The following is a 24,311-nucleotide window of genomic DNA, read 5'->3' as shown; positions in this document are numbered from 1 at the left end:
TATACTAAGATACATAATTTATTGCATTGGTTTTTGAATTCGATGAACAGTGTTGCCATGGTTACTTAAAATAGAAATTTCTGAGAAATTCCTTTAAAACGTTACTCCTCCTACAATTTTGGTCTGATTTCAATCTAATTTGGCACACAGTTAGAATACACTACGATACATAATATGTATTTCTGTTTTTTTTATTTGGGTGAATGGTGTTGTCATGGTTACCGGTACTAAAAATAGAAATTTCTGTGAAATACTTTCAAAACGCTACTCCTCCTAGTTTTCATTTGATTTCAATATAACTTGTCACAAAAGTAGACTACATTAAGATACATAATTCTATTTATTGTTGCATGTTGCAATGTTTCAAATCCAAGTGCTACTTTTCTTTTGTTATACAAACAGACCAGTAGAGCTACAGTCTCATCAGAGACTTCTGGTTTCCTTTATCTCTTTCTTTTTTTTGTGAGTGTCAGTGCATTTTGTCTTATTTTATATTTCATTCCATGGATCCTTTACACTAGGATTGTATTATACTCAGGTGACCATTAAGGCTCTTGGGCTTCTTGTCAGCTCATCTAAACCAAGGTGTTTTCCACTTAGCCTACATTTGAAAAAAAAAAAATACAGATTAATCTGTGTTGGCTAATTGGGAATGGCGTGCAAGTACAGAACAAAAGAATTTAATAATTACAGGTAGGGGAATAAACCTTAGCATAAGGTTCAAATGAGTATTTCTGATCGAAGTTTGTCTGTTGTCAAAATGTCCATCTGTCTGTTAATTTTATACATTTTCAGCTTCTTCTTTAGAACCACTGGACCAATTTCAACCATACTTACCAAAAAGCATTCTTGGGTGAAGGGGATTCAAGTTTGTTCAAATGAAGAGCCATGCCTCAATGAAAGGGGAGATAATCAAGAAAATGCAGAATTAGGGTTAATGTTTTAAAAAAATCTCATGAACCACTGAGCCAGAAAAAATGAAAATTATATGAAAGCTTCCTGACATAGTGTCTCTATTCACACATTACTTTCTGCTTGCTCACTGCTCAGGAGTTGTTCACTAAATTTCTTCTTAAGTTTTAAAAATATATTAGTTTTAAGTGATAAAATATTAAATAATGTGCTTATAAAATGATACGAAACCAGGGCAATTGCATGAGTAGTATCTACATTTTTAATCATAGTCATTGATTAAAATTTAATGGATTATAAAATGAAATGTTTGAATTCATTCAAAATCAAACAATTTTGACTTCTTTTATTTTAATTTTAATGCTTTATTAATTAGAATTGTGATAAATAATTTATTTTAAAGATTATTTTTTTTTTGCAGTTTTATAAATACATGTATAAATTTATGTCAGTACTATTATTTTTTGTCATTGTACTGATTCAAAAATACTGTATATATTAATCCTCTTTTTCACAAATAAAAAAGAAACCAATAGATCAGTCACTAAATGACCCCCCCCCCATACCCACCCACCTCCCCAAAAGAATTCAAAGGACTATATTCTGTACTGGCCAATAGCTATCCACTAATCAAACCTTGATGGAGAGATCTTTATTTATGTTCTAAGCCAGAAAGATATTTGCAGACTTCAAAACAATGAACAATTTCATATTTTATTATGTCATAAGTTAAATTTGATATCAAGAAAATGACAAAAATTCAATATTTCAATGATTTTTTTTTTTTGGGGGGGGGGGGGGGTGTATTTCACACTAATACTTTGATTTGAAAGTATAAAGTGCAGGTCTGCTCAGACTGATCTTTTGATATAATGTGTAGAATGATAATTTCAATGAAAGAAGTAAAAATAGTACCCGAGCACGTTTGCGTTCCATCTGTAAATACTGGTCAAAATTGAGCAAATTGTGTGCATTTTGTCTTCTTTTTTGTTTGAAAAATATCATTAAAATCCCAATATTATAGTTTGTGATGTCACAGAGACAAAAATGCCGAACTTTAATTGATTGAACATTTTTCTAATTCAGATATTATAAATTACATATAATATACAATGGTGCACATTTGAAGAGATTTTCAAAATCTTACTATTATTGGAGCAGGAATATGCCTTTACCAAACATAGTTCTTTAAGATGAATGATGGTTGACTTCCTTCTTTGAAAAGAAATGATTTATCAGATAAAAGGTTTTATAGGTTTTAATTCAGTCTTTTTCTAGGCAATTGTATGAAATGTTTGTAGAAATGTCTAAAAAGACTATTTAAAAAGATGCCATTTTTGCCCCCACCCCCACCCCCACAAGGGCTTCTCCCTGAACCCAGTGGGGGCCACGGGGCAAATCTCAGACCCCCTGCCTGATCAGCTGGCATCCCTCTAACTTTGAAATCTGGTTCTGCCCGGGTGTGTGACAGGCTGTCATCAGCCAATGGTTGACAATCTGAAAAACAGATTTTGTTGTTGTTGTTGTTGAGATCATGAGACTTATAATGTGCTTACTGAATCTGTACCCTAAAATTGAGCTAAAATAAAAATAAGTAGGTATTACTGATATGAAGTTCATTAAAGAACTATTATTTATACAGTAAGCCCAGTTTACATTAGTGTCTAGGTAAATGTGTTCTGAACCATTAAGAGGACATTGTCCTTTGACCCAGTGAGTGGCTGGAACTTTCAGGAACAAGGCAATGAGCTGAGTATGAAAAGGGATGCACTGTGACCAATCTCCTATTTATAAGGGAATAAAAAAAAAATAGATCATCTGGCGACTTACTTTACGGTCAATGGTATCCTGAGCATTAAAGTGTTAGTATGTATAGGGACAAAGACAGGATTGTGAGATTGTTTATATTTCACTAAGTATATCTTAATCTAGACCATTTGTTCTCTCATTATGTTTATTAATTAGTTAATTAAGCAGCCCAAAAATGTGTGTAATTATATCCTAAACAAAGTGTGTACATGACAAATGGCAACATGTGACATTGCCATGTTTGTTAATGTTGACCTTAATTTCTGTTACAGAGGATGAGAAGGTGGACCCTGTTCTGTGTATGAAGACTGTCAGAATGAACCCCGCCATGGGGCATGACCCAATGTCATCAGAATCCAGCCATATGCAACTTTTGAATCATGGAGCCATTGACTTTTTGGAAGGTAATCAAAAGTTGAGGCCAATGACCTCTGTCTTTATTGATCTGACGTATAGGGGGCTTTGTACATATATAAGTAACTCAGGCTTGTATGACATTTCCCTGATAAAGAAGCTAAAATTTCAACAGACACAAAAAACCCGGTGATAAAATGTATGTTAAAGTGAATGAGATTCAACATTTATATTCTGATGAAGGAAGTGAACATTGTAAGTAATTTTTTTCTGTCAATAGTACATATATGTTGATAAAGGATGATTTAAAACATTTATTAATTATTTTATTAGTTACATAGTTTTAATCAATTCATTGGAAAGCTTTCCCTCCCCATCCTCCTCCTTAGAGGAGGGGAGGTGTTATGTGAAGACAAGTTCCTACAATGATGAGAAGTATGATATTGTTATCCCTTGCTCACAGACTCACTCGCCGACAATGTTAAATTGTATTAATAAGGGATGGGTATCGCCAAACATTTTGTATCGTAATACATGTATATCACAATTTTCCCCCAAAATATCACAATAATACTAGTATCATATTTTTACACAAAATTTTTAAATGATTTTCAATGAATATCTATTAGTTTTCCTACAAATATGCTGGAGAAACATAACTTCATTTTTTTTCATTTTTTTACTTACCTAATATAAAGCATATTTGGATGCTAGGTTGCCATTCTTTTGCCGTTTTCAACATTTTTTTTACACTTCCTGTAATTTTGAACAAATAAATGAATAATTTCTGGAATTTATAATTATGTACCTATAAAACTGATATTTTAGTCTCCGTATCACGATACATATCATGCAATTAAAAATCATGATTTACCGATATACCAATAAAATCGCACATCCCTAGTATTAGATTTCTTAGTATCACAAAGCTAGGTTATTAAATTCTGTACATGTCAATTCATATCAATGAAGATGATTGAAGAGTAAAAAGTAAATTTTTGTTGAAGATGAAATAAGTACCGATATTCATTTAATTAAGTACTCCTCTAATTACGAGGGACTATTTATGAATCATATTACAATAAGTCAAACGATACCTTTTGTGATAGGTCTCTGTGACAGCTAGTTGATTGTTTTGTAAGATCAAAAAAGAGGACTTTAATAAGATTTGTTTTCTTTGGCATTTCTTTAGCATAGAATTAAAATGTGTCTTTAAAAGGTTTTCTATTTATACCCCCCTCTGAAGCAAAGATGGGAGGAGCATACAAGATTCACCCTCATGTCTGTCCATTCCTGCCATTTAATTATTTGTCCATGTAATTACATCTTGGCTATAACTTAATATTGAGAAACATTGAAGACTTGTCTTTGATATTGCCTATCAGCTAAGGATGTGTTTTTACTTTATACTCAGGTTCATTAGAACAAAGTCAGTGGCAAAAAATGTTTAAAATTTTTGTCCAGTGCATAAATGTGTAATGTAGAAACAATGGAAGCTCATATATGACATACAAATTGCTTAAAATCTGAGGGTTTTCTTGGCCTGAGGTTATTTGAACAAAATGGTCAGTGGCTGCTAAATAAGAAAACTGATTATCTGTACAATTCTTATCTTTGTGAAATACTGTATATGGAGGAAAAAACATTGAAAGATTGACCAAAGTAAAAGTGAAAAGTTGTTTGTGACCTTAAGGAATGCTATGACCTTGTCTGTTACCTGGAGGAGTTCTATGATCTTGGTCTAATGTCATCTGAACAACTTAGAGTCACTGATAGAAAATGCATTAATTTTGTGTCTTGAACATGATTTGATGATAGAGAAACAGTAAAAGCTTATAATTGTCATAAAGATTGCTTATGACCTGAAATGTAATCTAACCGACATTGACCCATGGTCATTTGGAGAGTTTACTTCAAGGTCAAAGGCAGAATTCATGCAATTTCTGTCTGTGCCATTGTGTAATTGAGAAACACATGAAGATCATTGTAAAAAAGCTAGATTTGATGGGTTTGATTCAATTTTTTTTTCAAAACATGGGGCCCGTTTTACAAAAGGACTTACGACTAAGACCAAAAACTTAAGTTGATTGTAAAATTTTGCAAAATTAAATATTCTGTTTAAAATTGCCAGTGTTAAAATATCTTACTACAATTCCTTTTAAAAAGATTAAAACCATTTTCTAATGTAAATAAGAAAGTTATAAACAGAATTAAATTTTGGTCTTAGTCATAAGTTCTCTTGTAAAACGGACCCATGGCCCATGGAGGCAAGAATGGGACCGACCAAAAGTTTTTCAGTCAACATAATGCGAAAGCATCCCCATGAACTTTAGGATCAAAGTTTTGTATGAAAATCTTTAGATATCATCTTTTGTAAGTTTAAAGGTCCACCAGTTAGTCAAATTCATACGAAAACATCCCCATTTGCTATAAATTCAGCAGCCCCTTGGCTAAGAGGGAGACCAACGATTTACACAGAGATATTATATTACTGGTACTTTATCATCTGTCAAATTCATATATGACAATCAAATCCAGTTATTTTATTCCCTGAGAAGAAACTCCCATCAGTATATAGTGCATTAATGACTCCATTTAAAACTTTTCAGAATAATTCAAGTGAAAAATAATTAATTATGAAAAAAAATTATGAGAAAAATAATTAAATCTGTTTTACTTCAGTCTTATATCATTCTTTGATCAACACATTCTTTGCCTTCATAGACTAATAAAAGGAATGCTTCTCTCTCCCTCCCTATCTCTCTCTCTCTCATTTTGATTGGTTACTTGAATATCTCGGTCAGGAGAGTGCATGCATTACAGGCCAATAACCCCTGACGTAGGGGTGTATTGATTACTAAATTATCCGGAAATGTAAAGCATATAGGACAGACAGTAGCACTTTATGTAAATTATGGATTATTGCAGGAGGTGTCTTTGTTTGAAAGGTTGAGAGGATTGATGTATTATTGATTTTTCATAATGCTTTAAGTGATTTCTCACATAATTGAAAATGATTTGGTAATTGCAGTTATTCATATACTCTCTTTTTTCAAGTGGATCCATAAAATAATGATGATAAAAATAAGAGTATCACAATATTATTTTTTTATCATTAACAGGGACTTATATACTATATATAGGTCCCTGTCATTAACTTAACTTTTCATGAAATCTTCAAAAAAAAAAAAAATATGTTTGAAGAAAAATTTTTCTTACCACGGTCCAATTAAAAATGACAAATAATGTAGAACTCATATTTTCCCTTTCCTTTCATATCAATGAATTAACTTTAATTAAAAAAAAACAAAAACCCACTTATTAATGTTCTTCTGATATAATTTAGGCCTATCTTTGTTGAAATGAGATTAATATACACTTAAATTGAGTAAAATAATGAAACAACTCATTCTGTATAAATATTGTGATATATGTAGAGTATATTGGATTTTCGGTTTCATATATCTATTTATGGTGATTCTATGTCGACAAGATGTTTTTAACGAGCATTATACACGTCAATAATGCATTATGTGATCTTTTGGGGTATATAGACGCCACTAGTGATTGACGCGAGTTATTTCCCTTCCCTCATTACTGACCAGGCATGACAACAACACAGACATGAATATATTTTCTCTAGTTCACGCCTTAATCGACACCAAGAATGTCCGACCGAAAGTGTAGGTATCACAATGTTTAGTCCTTTGTTTATTTTTTTTACTTATGTGAAAAAAATCAGTTTTGATCTAGTCAAAACTGTGTGTTTACGGAGTTGGAAGGTTGGACCGCTGCCAAGTTCATGGACATGTACACAGAGCTCCTCCATAACATTGCGTTGGATTATTTTTTCTGTACCTGTGTTATTAGTTTCTGCAATGGGCTATCAGTGTATGTGTATGTGAATTATCTCTACGGTTCGGTATGATGAGGCAAGTTGACTTGTGTACAAGATGCCGTTCTTTAACGTTATATCTTGATACCTAGAGCTCTTTAAAATCTAGTCTATCTTTAGTAAATTTCGAAGGAGATGGGGGGGGGGGGGTTAATGCAGTTAATGTCATTGTCACTCACACTGTTGTAAAAAAAAAAATAATTAGTAGTTGTGATGGACTCAAAATAGACACTTTTTAAACAACATGGCCATTAAAGAATATCATTCAGTGTTGAAACATTGTTTATTTTGAACAGCACCCATGAATGCAGATCAACCTTATGGAATGGACCATCATGGCTCCTACATGGCACAAAGTGCTTATGACCCCTATGGTTACAGCCAGAAGACTAATTATATGGTACACCAGGGTATCAAAAGTAAGTATCTGTATAACTATATGTGTGCATTGTATTGAAACAGGATTTTGTGTGTATTCTTGAATTGGATCAATGTATACAGAAGAACATTCTTACATATACATTATACATACCACATATGTGTTAATATACACACATGTTTAGTCATTGAAATGTCTTTGGACACATCATATCTTTAGTTATATCTATTAGTTATTAGTCCCCTACCGGTGAAACCGGAGGGGACTATAGGTTTCCTCTGAGTCTGTCCGTCCGTCTGTCTGTCTGTCCGTCTGTCCCTCTGTCTGTCTGTCAGTCTGTCCCACTTGGTTTTCCGCACTTTTTTCCTAAACGCTTGCAGATAATGAGCTGAATTTTGGTATGTGAGTGTATCTTGATGAGTTACAGATCAAGTTTGCATTTCGTTCACTGATTTTTGACGGAATTACGGCCTTTTCAATTTTTAGGGGTTTTCCGCAATTTTCTTCTAAACGCTTTCAGATATTGAGCTGATCTTTGGTATGTGACTTTACCTTGATTAGTTATAGACCAAGTTTGCATTTCGGACCGCTTCATTGATTTTTGACGGAATTATGTCATTTTCAATTCTTAACGGGAACCAGATTACACTTGCCGGTAGGGGACTAGTATTGCTAATGCAATACTCTCAGAATGCTTGTTATAATTAGTATCTGGTAATTGTACAAGTAAATATGATGAAAACTGGGTTCTTTATTCTTTTCAAGAAAGCAAGGTGACTCAGATACAACTGGTACTTTCTCAGAAACCCATCAACAACTTCATCTGACTTTTTCTCTGGTCATCAATGGTTATAAATGTAATTTTCATATACCCCCCCCCCCCCCCAATTCCTACGGGCCTGTAATCTGTTCCTCTGAGCTTGCTACAGCATCCTTTAAAGTTAAATTTTTTGATGCAGGTTCACGTTTCACTTGCCACATAAGAGTTTGTCAATAACTCAGATTTATGCTGAGGTTCAAAGTCATTAAATGTTTTTAGCTCACCTGAGCCGAAGGCTCAAGTGAGCTTTTCTGATCACATTTTGTCCATCGTCCGTCCGTCCGTCTGTCCGTCTGTCTGTCTGTCTGTCCGTCCGTCTGTAAACTTTTCACATTTTTGACTTCTTCTCAAGAACCACTGGGCCAATTTTGACCAAACTTGGTACAAAGCATCCTTGGGTGAAGGGGAATTTAAATTGTTAAAATGAAGGGCCATGTCCCCTCACAAGGGGAGATAATCAAGAGAAGACAAAAATAGGGTGGGGTCATTAAAAAATCTTCTTCTTAAGAACCACAGGGCCAGTAAAGCTGAAACTTATATGGAAGCATCCTGGGGTAGTGTAGATTCTAAATTGTTCAAATCATGACCCCCGGGGGTAGAGCGGGGCCACAATAGGGAATCCAAGTTTTACATTGAAATATGTAGTAAAAATCTTTAAAAATCTTCTTCTCAAGAACCACTGGGCCAGAAAAGCTGAAACTTATGTGGAAGCATCCCGGGCCAGTGTAGATTCTAAATTGTTCAAATCATGACCCCTGGGGGGTAGGGCGGGGCCACAATAGGGAATCCAAGTTTTACATTGAAATATGTAGTAAAAATCTTTAAAAATCTTCTTCTCAAGAACCACTGGGCCAGAAAAGCTGAAACTTATGTGGAAGCATCCTGGGGTAGTGTAGATTCTAAATTGTTCAAATCATGACCCCCGGGGGTAGGGCGGGGCCACATTAGGTAATCTAAGTTTTACGTTGAAATATGCAGAAAAAGTCTTTAAAAATCTTCTTCTCAAGAACCACTGGGCCAGAAAAGCTGAAGCTTATGTGGAAGCATCCTGGGGTAGTGTAGATTCTAAATTGTTCAAATCATGACCCCCGGGGGTAGGGCGGGGCCACAATAGGGAATCCAAGTTTTACATTGAAATATGCAGTAAAAATCTTTAAAAATCTTCTTCTCAAGAACCACTGGGCCAGAAAAGCTGAAACTTATGTGGAAGCATCCTGGGGTAGTGTAGATTCTAAATTGTTCAGATCATGACCCCCGGGGGTAGGGCGGGGCCACAATAAAGAATCCAAGTTTTACGTTGAAATATGCAGAAAAAATCTTTAAAAATCTTCTTCTCAAGAACCACTGGGCCAGAAAAGCTGAAGCTTATGTGGAAGCATCCTGGGGTAGTGTAGATTCTAAATTGTTCAAATCATGACCCCTGGGGGGTAGGGCGGGGCCACAATAGGGAATCCAAGTTTTACGTTGAAATATGCAGAAAAAGTCTTTAAAAATCTTCTTCTCAAGAACCACTGGGCCAGAAAAGCTGAAACTTATGTGGAAGCATCCCGGGGTAGTGTAGATTCTAATTGTTCAAATCATGACCCCCGGGGGTAGGGTGGGGGCCACAATAAGTACTACAGGGGGGGGGGTCAGGTGAAAAACAGCAAGGCCAAGGTTACTCTCAGGTGAGCGCTGTGGCCCATGGGCCTCTTGTTATTCCTACAATATGGTTTGGCAGTTGGGCTTAAACAAAGCTCCCCACCAAATTAGTCAAGATATATTCCAAATAAAAAGAAATATGTGAATATACAGTGATCTGGCACTTAAACTTGATAAGCAGATGATAATAAACCATGCAAAGATACAGAGATTTGCTTATATGAGAAGAGCATATGCTCCATTTTTATGCCCCCCTATAATCGAAGATTCAGTGGCATATAGATATTGGCCTAGCTGTCTGTCAATTGTTTACAAAACCTTTAACCTTGCCCTTAACTTTTGATTGGTTGGATCTAAGGCTTTCATATTTTACATGTGTATTCCTTGTGACAAGACCAACATATTTGACTTCTTGACCTCAGAGTTTAACCTTAACTTTTAAACAGTTAGTGCTAAGGCCATATAAATTTAAAATTTAGATTCTCATCCTAATTTGCTAAAAAATTGGGGCGGGTGGGCGGATTTTATTTTTTATTTTTTATAATTGAAAGTATCAACAAAACATTCGTACACGTAATTTTTACATATGTTAATGACAATATAAATAGATTTTATTGTTTTCATATTCTTTTAAATATCTACAGAAGATTCTTGTTATAGAATATTTATAGTTTTATTAACAAATTATCAAGTACACGGATACGGCACAAGCCAAACAAAATGAGGTGCTGATCCTAATAAACTGCATATGCATGTTTTCTCATCGGCCTTTTCCCAAATACCTTATAGTTTTACCAACAACTCCTGTTCTGTGTGATATATAATCTGTACAGATATCACAGATTTACGCTGTCCTGATACATTCAATCGTTCTTGAGACTTGACATGTTCGACATTAAAATATATCATATTTGCAAAACAGGATTGTGTAAATCTGTAAAATATTCTACTGAAAAGCCTAGGCCTGAACAGTTTTAAGATTTAATATTTCCATAGCACTATTATTCTCTAAAGTCTTTGGACGATGTTTTATTTTTTTTAATGCAAAATCACATACAACTGGAGATCGTTATTAAAAACTTGACCATGTGTATTTTCTTCGTCTGTTTTTACTTGGTTAAAATCTCTTTAAAAACTTGCCCATGCCAGTGATGATATCTATAGATGTGTTTATATGTTATTTTTGCTTTTCTGCCTTCTCTTTACTGACAAATTATCTTTTCCTTACATATTTAAACTGCCTTTATTGCCGATTTTTCTCCATTCTTCACATAGTTTTTTGCTATAAATAGCGCCACGCGACTTTTAATACAGACGGGAGATAACTCTTAAATTTTGACCCAGATTCTTGCTGAATAAAAATACATGAAAATAATACGTTTGGCACCCAAAAAGCAAAATAAAAAACAACGGGGCGGGGCACTTTGAGAGGGGCGGGCGGGGATGAGAATCTAAAGATTAATTTTACCTGGCCTAAGGCTTTCATATTTCACTTTGTAACAAGACCTTTTCTTAGGTACCAACATTTTTGACCTTGATCTTTGAGTTGGACCTACTTTTGTAAAAAAAAAAATGAAATTCAACTTTGGCCATATCTTTTAAACAGTTAGTACTATGGCTTTCATATTTCACTTGTGTATTCTTGTCATGTGTATTCTTTGTTACAAGACCTTCCCCTGGGCACCGACATTTTTGACCTTCTGACTGTGTAGTATGACCTACTTTTAAAAAACTAGTGCTTTCATATTTAGTTTATGTATTACTCATGACAAGACCTTTCTTTGGGTACCAACATTTTTGATCATTTGACTTTGACCTTGAATTTTGATACTTTTGAAAAACTTTCAAAAAACTTGATCTAGTATGACCTATTTTTGAAAAACTTGAACCTCACAATAAATTTAGAACAGTTGGTGCTAGGGCTTTCATATTTCACATGTGTATTCCTTGTGACAAGAACTTTTCTTGCATATCAACATTTTGGACCTCATGACCTTGGATCGAGTTTTACCTTTGAAAATTTTTTAACCTTGACAATAATTTCTGAGTAGTTGGTGCAAAGGCTTTCATATTGCACATGTACATTCCTTGTGACAATGAAGACCTTTCTGTTGGTACCAACATTTTGACTTCTTGACCTTGGAGTTTGTCTTGCATTTGAGAAACTTTAACCTTGACAATGAGTTGTCATAGGGACATCAGTGTTTCACAAACACGTCTTACATAGTTGCAGGGTATTTTGTTTACTTTGATACCCAGGTTAGTAGGCCAGCATCCCATTGGTTTATAGCTCATGAATGCATTGTATTGTGTTCATATTTCACAAGTAGTTAGCAAAGCATGTGAGAAAGTTCCCTGTAGTTTTTTCGTGATCAGCAGTAAAGGCCACCTGACCTGTGGATAAAATAAAATAATTTATAGATAATATTTGGACTTCAAATTGATCTGTTGGTGTGAGTTTTACATACTAAGTGCTCATAAGTACTGCAAATTTGGACCAAAGTTACTATCAATTATCAAACTGAATTGGTACCATACAAATAATTATATACTGTATGTGTACTTAAAAAAGCAGGCTTTATATTTTAGCGGCTTTGGCGCAAACAACGATGCGCTAATACATTCTATTTCCACTATGGAAGAGTTATAGTTCTTAGAGCGCTCTTTTGTGAAAAAGTAGGAAAATGTACAAATCTTGCGAGATTTCTGGGACAGACATAACATAAACATGTAAACAATATGTGAATCTTAACAAAAATGCAGATGAAACATTTTATTGTTGTGGAATTTATATGCATCAAAAGTAGAAATGCCAACGATATCAATTTATATCTATTATTGATCGTATGTATCTATTTATTGTATATTACATCTAAATACAATGCACATGCGTCAGAAATCTCGTATTTTGTTAATGGATGATAAATTTAGGGTTCTTGCTCTCTTACATACGTTTATTAGTTCTTCTATCCTTTAATTGGAATGACAAATACATTTAACATTTAAAATTGGATTGAGACTGACATGTTTTGTATTATCCGCAACGTCATGCTGTCCCAGTTAGATGACCAAACGCACCTCTAATTTGAAGAGTTCTAGTAATGGAAATCAAATGTATTCATGAATACCGCTAAGAAATCATTTATAAATACAATATACAGCATGGATATGTATAGCACTAATTCATGATTTCGCCAATAACTCCATACCCAGTGATTGCGCTAAATTTTGAATACGCCAATTTATGTACACATACAGTAATTGGTACTTATTTTGAACTTTCTTTAAAAAAAATTAAATAAAAATAACTATATAGTATTTGAATATCCTCATAAATGAAAAATTTCAGCACATAATCTGTGAGACCAACTTCAGAACATGCTAAGTTGGAAAGTTCATCTACCATTTGTATGGGAAATAGAGTAACATCCTGTAATGTTAAAAGATGAGTATAAGTGTGGTTAAAAAATTATTTTAAGAATATATAGTGCCTATATGTTTATATGAATGTTAAGCTTTTCAGTTGATTGTTGCTTACATGCTTTCAGTGATACTCATGTGATATAGTCTGTGACTATCTTAATAGTGCTAATGTCATAAGGCTAGTCCAAGTGGATTTACAAGGCCATAGTTCAAAGGATCGCTATTGTTAAATAACATGAAAAATGGGTAACGTATTATTAAGTAATTTGCAAACTGCATCAAATGAAATCAGCACTAGCAAATCACATCAGTTTGCAGGTGACAAGTTTAAGGTCAAAGTTATCTTTGATTAAGACCAGTTTCCTTTGACTTATTTTCAAATGATCATGACCTGTCAATTTTCTTTTTTTTTTTGGTCAGAATATATATTATCCTTTATTTAAGATTATTCAAAGATGTTCTGGGCTATAACAGCAAAAATTGTAATTTTGATGGCCATGACCATTGCATTGCAAAGAGAAGAATCTGCTACAAATTAAAAAATGCCAAATTTTTAAAAATATTTTTTTCATTAAATATGAAATGGATCAAGCAGCAGGCATAAATGCCTATAATCTTTCTCTCCAAAATATATAAAAATATATATCCTGATTTTGCTCGTCATCTTAAAAAATGCTGCAGCAAGTTTCAGAGCCTGAAAATTTTGTCTTTCTGATCTGTCATATTGAGGATCAATTATAGGCTGTATAGCTGGAGAAAACAAGGTTTGACTATAATCATATGTATCAATTTTCTTTTAATGAGTCCAGTTTATTTCTGTATACCTGTTATAGGTGATACATGTAATATACAGTCTGTTTATTCAGTAAAACCTATTACAGTTGCACAATCTTTACTGCATAAACAGAGAATGTATTAAAGTGTGTAACATAGATTACATAGATCCTAGCAGATCCAATAGTAGATTATGTAATTAAATCCTGTGTATATTATATTTATCTTCATGATAAAGGGTATGATATATGAGATAAAGATTTATGATATTATATTTCACTTTACAAATAACAAGATTTGCTTGTGTGTTTGTGTGGATGAGTTATAATTTAGGACATGTAGTTTCAGAGCCCTTTCAGGTTGCTACTTATATACAGTATAATTTTCATCCCTTTTTGCCCTCATCACAAGTGAGTGAATTTGATTGGAGTGAATTCAAGGAAGACAGAGTTAAGTCTTTGGTAAAACTGTGTTTGGGCAAATTTAAAAATGGGGCAAAAGTGTAAGTGTGATGGGATGAAAAATAACCCTGCATACAGTACTATTATCCAATTACACCATGTCAGTTTGCTTAATGGAGCTTGGTAAAATTTCATAAATTGAATACCATATTCTCATCACTTTGATGTATGGTTTCAGTGATATGAATACTACTTTGCATGGAACCCAACTATTCCACTGATAATTACTGAACAATCGCATTGAATAAATTTGTTTATGAATATGGCATTTAATTGTAATACCTAGTAAGCAGCAACATGTTGTCAGTTAAAGTCCATTTGCTTCTTAAGCCGTGTCATATTCAGTTGTTAAATGAATGGTGGGGTGGAGATAATAGAAGAAAGCTACACTGCTACACGTTTGCAAGTGAAAATTTAAAAAAAGCTTTTATTTCATACATTTTACTTGATGTTCCCAATCTTCCTTTATAAAAAATTCTAGTGCTTTAATGTGTTAATCAAAATTATTTTAATAAACCTAAATCTTTATGAGGTTCCTTTCTCATATTTAGGTTTAAAAGCAAAAAGTATTTTGGAAATTGATATTACAATATGACATTATAAAAAGTCAAACAGGCTTTGACTGACCACATTTTATCATTGTTTAATGTATTATCATATACAAACATTCAATACAATTGGTCAGTGCTGTCAGTGGTATTGCTGGGTTTTCTGTTTCATATGCAAAGTATAAGTATTGATTTCATTGAACAGTCGATGAGAAATATGATGATCAACATTTAAAACATAGCATGCTTGATCAGGTGAAGTGATGGCTGTTATTGGAGTGATAATAGTATAAGCTGACATTATGTGACCTAGTACCACCAGTTTGCTTTAGAACCTTATGAGGATGCCTGTTCTATAAACTCCAGATAGGACCTGTCATCTTAATATGAAGAAGAATGTGGATCTATTGATCTGCATCCATCTCTGTATGTCACTATTTGAAATCTAGCAGCTCTGCCTTGTAGAATCAATTTTTTTTCCAATATTATTTATTTTTCAAGAATCCCTGTCCTATCTCTTAATCTGTCTTAAATGGGAAAAGGAGGGGGTGTGGGGTGTTGACCTTGTAAAAAACTTTAATGATGACAGTCAAATTATTCTATTTTTCAAGGGTTAAATTTAAACAATAAATTTTGCTGTAATAATTTATACAATTATAATTGAAATTAAGTGCAAGAATTGAGGATCACGTGACCTAGGAAAAGAAGCATGTCTGAATACAATTGTAAAGGTGTGAGAAATGCCTTTATTTCTATTTTATCGATTGTATGGACAGACAAAAACAATCTTTCTGTGTGCATGCTGAAATCTGTGTACATTACCAAAGGTGTATTTGTTGTTTATGTAACACCATGCATGTGAGTTGAAATACTAGTAAACTAGTAGGTATGTCTAATTCAGACCTGTTAGAGGGCTGAAGATGACAATTACTGCATGTACCTCAGTTTTTAATGTGTTCTTTGTCTTTTCAGGTCAAGTCTTCGACCCTCAGGGAATGTATGAGATGCAGAGCCCTACAACAATGTCAGACATGAGTATGTCCCCCTCTCCACCCCCGCCCCCCAGAGTTTACAAACCCTGTGTGGTGTGTAGCGACAAGTCTTCAGGGTATCATTATGGTGTTAGCTCCTGTGAAGGATGCAAGGTACCACTTCAGCATTTCAGATTTGTCAGATAGATTTTTTCTTTTAAAAAAAAAAAAGCATTGTGTAAATTTGCATGTTGTTGTAAGAATCTGGTGCAGATTACTTTTGTCATTAATGATTGTTTTTGTTGCTGTTTTTCTATTCAGTTCATACCTAAGAATACATAAGGGGTTTCATAATTGCCTATAAACATTGTTGATTTTTTTAGGGATTCTTTAGAAGGAGTGTTCAGAAAAACATGCAATACACTTGCCACAAGGATAAGAATTGTCCTATTAACAAAGTGACCAGAAATCGCTGCCAGTATTGTCGTCTTCAGAAGTGTTATGCAAGTGGGATGTCTAAAGAAGGTATCTTAAACAATGGTAACTTCCTAACACCAAATTATAAAATTTGCTCTTTAAAAAATAAAAAATACTACTAAAACATTTTGACATATAACAGAAAACAAATGAAAAGAAAGCATTTTAAATGACTGTTCAACATTACAGCGGTGAGAAATGACAGGAATAAAAAGAAAAAGCCTAAGTTAGAAAATCCCTCCTCCAATGCTGAGGAGATTACAGAAGATGAACAGAGTGTATTACAAGACATTCTAGAGGCCCACAAAGTGACATTTCCCCAGATAGAGGAGGCAGTGTTGTCCCCCATGTCCTGTCACGACTCAAGGAGTGATATCGAAAACGATGAGGCATCAAAAGAAAATACAGTATGTGTATTCTGGGTTTTGTTGTTTAATCTAGTCAATTATTAGGAAAAAAAAGAAAGAAAAATTGAAAAATAAGAAAAGGTGAAAAACAGTAGAATTACATGTAAATGACAGTGGTATTTTACTGACATAAGCAAGAAGCTCATCTCTCTGATCAAATTCTGTTGTATATGCAATTTGATAAATTTTTCTTATTTTCCTACATTGTTTTAACCTTTACGCTATCTTCATTTGGCTTTGCTAGAAATTATTTTTAAGGAAAGGTAATTTAGTTAGTTGTGAAATTCAAGGGGCTGCCTTTTCAAAAGGGAGGTGAATGTGTAGTTGAATATTAAATGACACCATTGCAAAAAAAAAATAAATAAATAAAATTCTGTTATTAAGTGCAGTAGAACAATTTACTATGCCAATATATCCATGAAGTTTGAAGATTTACAAATTATGGCCCCAAGATAAGATTTAAGCCATATGGATAATCTATAGTCTCTATGTTATTGTCCCATTATAAAAGCTTATACATGTAATAACAGTTTCTAAAATTCATTTGCAGTTGCAGTCGAAATTGTGAAATTTTGAATTTTTGAAATCATGGCTATTTTCTTTTTGACCTACAACTATTTATATAATAGGGGTTCAGAGTTACTACTCATTATTGTAATCTGGGCAAGCTTTGTTATCAAAAGGTCTTCTTTCTTTTTGTCCTGAGATCAATATTATGTCTTAGAGTATTTCCTTTGATGAAACACTAACAAGCCTACAGAGTTGACTGATAATGATTTTATTGTGTTTTTGTAGCAAAATCAAAAGAAAGAAAAATCAATGTTATGGGACAAAGTGACAGAACTTTCATCAAAAGGAATTATTAAAATAGTGGAATTTGCCAAGAAAATGCCAGGATTTACCTCCCTTTCTACCTCAGATCAAATCACTCTCCTAAAGGCAGCTTGTTTAGAAATCATGGTAAGCAAAAACGCAAATATAGGGGGGAAAAAAAGAAATTCTGTTTGCTTTGAGAGATTCTGTATTCCATTATACAGAGGGAGGCATTATAAGGTAACATGTTGTCAGGTTTGGCAATAAGAACTATTAGAGCATGAAAATGATTGGATGACATAGCTGTCACCTAATATAGGCATTACAGTGTAATGTTGACAGAGAATGTGTGATTGATGAATGAACTTTCTTACCCTGTGACCTCCCACTGCAAGCCGGAATAAAGTCTTCCCATTCACCACCCACAAACAGACAAATTCAGATAAATTAAGTCCTCATCCACACACCATAGATTGGCAGACTCTTGTAAACCAAGTCCTCATCCACCCCCCATAGACTGACAGACTCCAGTAAACTAAGTCCCCATCCACCCCCCATAGACTGACAGACTCCAGTAAACTAAGTCTTCATCCACCCACCATAGACTGACAGACTCCAGTAAACTAAGTCCTCATCCACCCACCATAGACTGACAGACTCCAGTAAACTAAGTCCTCATCCACCCACCATAGACTGATAGACTCCAGTAAACTAAGTCCCCATCCACCCCCCATAGATTGACAGATTCATCCACCCATTGGAGACTGACAGACTCCGGTAAACTCTCCATATACCTCAACATACAGATATACTCTGGAATAAACTAGCAAGTTTCATCCCCCCTCAATATTACCAATACTACACTAAATATTTATGATAAAAGGAGCATATAGTAAAGCAGTTAGTGTATTTAAACTACATGTATTTAAGTTGCCTACATTGAGGGCATGCAAGTATTTCATTTTACCAGTGTGCATCCTTCTCTTCTCTCTGTCTGTTTGTCAGTGCCTGTTGGTGGTCAGAAGGTGCCAACAATACCCAGCTTTTCTGTTTCCTTTAAAATACTTCTATTAAATAAAGTTAAATCCTTTTCCGAGCCATGAGGCTCATAAGTTTGGTGCTTATACCAGGTTTCTGTGGTGATAAGTGGATGAGAGTCATTGACTCACAATGGATGGGACACCAGTCCATTGCCACTCACCAAGATAATGCTGATAAAGTGTCTTATCTAAGGACACATCACGTGACCACAGCAGGGCTTGAACCAGCAACCTTTTAGTTACTAGCCAAACACCTATGACCACTGAGCTTTGTACTTTAATACAGGAGTCATTTTACATACAGAAGTCTATGTCAAGATCATATTATAAACCATGGTTGATGATTCTGATTTGATTCAGAGAATTACTGGGGTATTATTTTTAAGCCATGAAACAATTTACTGACATTGTCAGGAGGGGGGAAAACCCTATTACTGGTGGATTGGGGCAGGTGAATGTAATCATATCATAGTGTATAATAAATCAAGTTGACAGAATTGCTGGCTTTGATCTGGACACTGGCTGATCTGTCTTATGTCCAAATGATAGCCAGACTGGTCAGACGTACAGGTATCTACTCTTTAGTGATCTAGATGCGGACACTGATAAATGACTAGATTATGCATATTATGGCGTTTTAATGGCATTGCTGTTTGTATTATATGTATGCCATTAATGTGACCTACATGTAATTACATGCATCTTACCTAACTGCGGAATCACCTGTTTGATCATGAATGTTGTTTATATGAAATGCTAATTGTTATAATCGTTCTTTAGATTTATTTTGAATGCCAAGCATTTTTATTCAGTGTTGGTATATTGAATAAATATTTTAATTTACATTGCTCAAGATACTGCTTAGCTGATAATAGCACAATTAAATGATTAGCAGGATCTTTTCTAGAAAAGTTAAAGATGACATGTTAGATATTTCATTGTTAGGACACTTACACTTGTAAGTCACTGGGTTATCATGTATCATCCATAGTCCATAAAATTTCCATATCTGACTTCTCTAGAATGATGGGACTAGTTTTAAACAAGTTTGTCTCAGACTGTCCTTGGACATTGGGGATTCAGTTTTGTTCAAATGAAGAACCTTGTCTCTTTGCAAAGGGAGATAAATAAGAAATAGGTGAAAATCTTTTCTTTAAGAACAGAGAGCAACAAATGGCATGCTTTGTAAAAGCTCTCTTGTGTAGTTTAAGTTTGTTCAAACCATAGCCTTTAAGTCCAGGATGGACCCACAATGGGGTCAACAGAGTCAACAAAACTATATAGGAAAACTCAAGAACAAAAAAAGCAATGAATTTTCAACATTGAGTACAATCTTCCCTTGGATTCAGATTTTTTTGTACACATGGTTCTGGGGCCAGGATTGGGCCACAGAGGAGATTCATTTTTATATTGCCAAATGGGTAGAAATAAACCTGTAAAATCTTCATTTCTAGAATATTATCAAACAGGTCTTTAGAAATCTTTGTTCAGTAATTATGTGGTTACAAATTGTCAAATATACATTCAAGCATCCCAAAGTGATGTAGATTTTTTTTGATTCTTTGTCACCAGGGTTGCATAATGAGGATTTAATATTTGACAAAAATCATGAAAATTTACAAATTTTTATGATTGAAATTGTCTTAGATGATAATGGTGATGATTTATTTGCAGATTTTACGATTGTGTTCACGCTATGATTTAGACAAAGATGTGATGTTATTCAATGGGGGACTGAGTCTAGATCGAGAACAGCTACAGAGAGGGGGCTTCGGCTCTCTAACAGACACTATATTTAAATTTGCCTCCTCTCTGAAAGTGTTGGACATTGACGAGACAGAGTATGCTGTGCTATCTGCCATTTGCCTGATATCTGGAGGTATGTACACAACAAAGATACATAATTCTAATAATATGGATGCTTGTTTTAGGTCACCCGGACACTATGTGTTCCTGTCTGTCATTGTCCATCAATATTAACCATTTAAGAACTTTCAGCTTCTTCCTTCAAATTTCTCAATGAGAAATACTGTATACAGGGCTATTTTTGCCCCTTGTTATTTTCGTCCTTTCACATTTACAAACAATTTTGCCCCGTTTTAAATTTGCCCAGTCACAGTTCTGTTTAAGAAATAATGCTTTGTTCCTTAAATTCGCCCCATTTTAATTTCACCCAACTTAGAATGGCGAAAATAAAACGGGGGCAAAAATTTCTCTGTATACAGTAATCAGACTAAGTGGAAAATATATATATGTGTATGAGGCTTAGATAATAAATGCTAGTAATGGGAATAGGGAGGATTTTCATATTCTGTCATTTATTTTGTGTGTACTGACTGCTTCCAATGATTTCTTTTTGTTTTCAGACCGCTCAGGACTAGAAGATCCAGAGAAAGTAGAACAGATGCAGGAACCAATACTGGAGGCATTGAAACATTATGTGAGGTCTCGGCGAAAAGACCTGCCTAATGTGTTTGCTAAAATTCTTTATAAAGTTACAGATTTACGAAGTATAAGTGTCAAAGGTTAGTGCATTCTTACAATAGAGGTATTACAGGATTCTTTAATCTTTGAGATCAAATCAAATTGTTTGTGCTGTCTTTTTTCTTAAAAATATCAACAGCAGCTGTTGAAACATATGCTTTGCACTGTTGAAGTCGCAACCATTTTTCTTTTAAATGTAATTTTTTACCTCGATATCTTAAATTAAGTTTTTTCTGGACTCCATCAAGTTCAATATAAGACAAGGTTTGACTGCATTACATTTTATAATAAGCAAGTACCAATTATTTTGGCTACTTTCATTTTCAGGAGCTGAGCGGGTTCTTCACTTGCGGTTGGAAATGCCAGATGAGCTTCCACCGTTAATCATAGAAATGTTGGACAGACAGGAAAATGTGTGTATTCCTTGATCGGAATGTGACAGATAGGCAGTTAATATAATACTCCATGTACAGTTTGCATCAACACAGAACGAAGTTAAGATCTGATTCCACACCTGTGAAAATGTTTTCAAACCAGTGATAGCAAAACAAAAAACAAAACAACACAAAGCTGTTCTTTTTTTTGTGTGTGCAGACAGAACCTGGTCTGTGATCCAACGACTTGGCTGTGGGTGATTTCTGGTACATATGGAGGCATCTTTGTGATGAACCTCAGTGTTATTTATTCTTTGTATGATTGTCACGGACTTCTAGCACACATACTAAGACTGTGTGTGACCAAATGGAGACTGTTGCAAGTCTTTAATGATATCGTGGATGGTAATACGATAGTGTGTGTATAACTAAATATGGATATGCGTGAATAATATAATTGCTGCTGTTTTCTCTCTGCTTTTATCAGACTACAAACTTTTTTTTTGATTGGAAAAAAAAATGATCTCATTCAAAATTTCTATATATGTGTCATAAGTCCTTACTGATTTTCATGTTTCATTCTGGGGTTTTTTTGGTGTGTTGTAATGAGGTATTTTTCAGTTGACAGTTTACTATTAGTGCATAAGAAATTCTGTGTTTTGGGCTAAATTATACATAATACCTGTACTTACCCTTTTTCTTTATAACATCCATATTTTTTTTTTAAATTTCAAACAAGCACACATCCTCAAAATTTCTAGATGCGTTGTAATTAATGTCTGACTTAGAAGAAGTTTAGATCAAAAGAAGTTACTTAATTTTTGAAATACACAGGTATCCATGAATTTTATGAGAATTTGGAACCAAGGAAAGGAACTGATTTTGCAAAATATTTTCATGGGATTCAAAAAGGTAACCATGTTTAATTTTCAACATTTGATAAATCGTTTTCATTTCTTTCATAGAAAATGTTTGAAGGTGAGATTATGGATAATTGTTGGAATTTAATTTTAAGTATTAGAAATTTTAAGTATTAAAGTGTACTGATTTTATTTAACTGAAATATTTTTTTGTAATGAATGAGGGCATAAAACGTGTAGAAAGGTTATTAGGAAGACAAGTTGTGATATTATTCAAAGTTTGCTCAATTTTGTCTTACCAATTCTCTACCTCCTTTTTGACAAATATCTCCTTTTTGTTATCTGTGTAGTAGTATTCCAAAGTTTTATTGCTGTGAAGACAGTGTCCTCATTGAAGCTGCAGTGTTGGGTTATTGAATACACTGCTGAACAGAATGTTAACAAGATAGCCTGTGATTTTTGAATGATGCAGGATGAGTGCTCCATTCTGAAAGTGACTGCAAGTTTTACATAATATTGGCAATTTAAGGGTAATTTTGTTCATTTGCTTAGTTGCAGAAAATGCAATTACATAATTTTAATATTTGGACAAGTGTTTGGTTTTTTTTTTCATTATTTTTCCCCTGTTTTTGTAGAATGCTAAATTTTTTTAAAAGTATCTGAATGGCAAAATTTGTCTATAGAGCTAAAATAGCCAAAATTTAAAAGATTTTGTCAATGTGAACATTGATGCTTCATCTTAGCTTACAAACGAGAACTTTTGAAGTCCTGGAGTTTAGTTGAAATCATCTTTTTGCAGCATGCATCCTTCATGTTCTTATTTAATTCTGTAATTTTAATAAAAGTTAACTTGAACAAAGCTTAAACTTCATTAGAATCAGAGCTTTGCTCTACAATAATACTCTGTCAAAGTTCTCCGGTGAAATCTCTATTGTTATATTCCAGTATAATATTTCATTCATCTTCAAGCTGAAAATATCACATGGTTTGATTTTAAAATTAATGATTCATATGAGTTGAGTTAATCTAATGATAGTTAAATTTGAATAATTAATATAATTAAGATAATAACCATAAGATTCTTCATTGAAGGGCTCTATCATCATAAAATATGTTCATTTTAGTGTGCTTAGTGAAGTGAAGGGGATGGTTGTGTTTAATATGAATTGTAATTGATGAATGAAAGATAATGTGACAGTTTATGTTAAAATTGTTCTATATGTATATATATATATATATATCAGTCCCAAAAATGTAAACTAAGTGTGGTAGTTTTAAATGCATCAGAGTCTTTGTAAATGTATGTCAAGATCTTTATATTCTTTTGAACTGGTTTCAAGTATTTTTTTATTTACTAAATCAAATAAAAGATAAAAACAAATTAATTGTTAAAAACTTAGCCACCATACTGTTATAAACACTTGAAATGCATTTTGTAGAAACATGCTTTCTTTTGGTGCCATTTTTGTATGTTATAAATTTTGTAATACCGGTCGCCTCAGATTTGGAGTCAGGTTAAATTGATTGATCATATTTACATTTCATGCATTCTGAAATCAAAGGATTTTTGGAGTGATTTATAGAGTCACCTTATTAGTATGGTGGTTTTGAATGAAATTTACGAAAAGCTTCAGCATAAAGTGAAACACACCAAATGTTTCAGTAATTGATGATCTTATTTCTTATAGAAATGATACTGAATATAAAATTCTCAGTAATTAAAACTAGGTATAGAAGTACTTGAACATTACTCCCTTTTACCACATGTAGTATGTTACGAATTCATCGAGTGTCTGCTGTGAATGTTTAGATTTGTTCTTGTACGATAAACTACCTCATCAGAAAAAATATTAAACATTGATTGTGAAA

The 24,311-nt window shown here is 33.6% G+C and overlaps 1 protein-coding gene across 6 annotated transcripts in view; it reads left to right on the top strand.

The window, feature by feature from the left end:
• The window catches only part of LOC133197401 (retinoic acid receptor beta-like), a 49,496-nt gene extending 25,185 nt beyond the window's left edge, over positions 1–24,311 (top strand). For 2 of the 6 annotated variants that reach the window (XM_061333414.1, XM_061333415.1), the window contains exons 2-10: positions 2,994–3,125; positions 7,267–7,389; positions 15,989–16,161; positions 16,371–16,527; positions 16,654–16,871; positions 17,667–17,831; positions 20,399–20,603; positions 21,091–21,249; positions 21,536–24,311. In XM_061333414.1, the coding sequence (XP_061189398.1) occupies positions 3,023–3,125; positions 7,267–7,389; positions 15,989–16,161; positions 16,371–16,527; positions 16,654–16,871; positions 17,667–17,831; positions 20,399–20,603; positions 21,091–21,249; positions 21,536–21,636 (1,404 nt within the window). In that variant the 5' untranslated portion in view covers positions 2,994–3,022 and the 3' untranslated portion in view covers positions 21,637–24,311. Of the gene's footprint in view, positions 1–2,993; positions 3,126–6,658; positions 6,763–7,266; positions 7,390–15,988; positions 16,162–16,370; positions 16,528–16,653; positions 16,872–17,666; positions 17,832–20,398; positions 20,604–21,090; positions 21,250–21,535 lie in introns of those variants that run through there. The other 4 variants (XM_061333413.1, XM_061333417.1, XM_061333418.1 and 1 more) reach the window with 4 other exon arrangements.

This window comes from Saccostrea echinata, unplaced genomic scaffold (genome assembly GCF_033153115.1).
Source record: "Saccostrea echinata isolate AGI-Se365-2 ecotype Australia unplaced genomic scaffold, CSIRO_AGI_Sech_v1 ptg000030l, whole genome shotgun sequence".
Taxonomy (NCBI): Eukaryota; Metazoa; Mollusca; class Bivalvia; order Ostreida; family Ostreidae; genus Saccostrea; species Saccostrea echinata.
The sequence above is the reverse complement of the archived record's forward strand: the minus strand, read 5'-3'. Positions and strand labels throughout refer to the sequence as shown.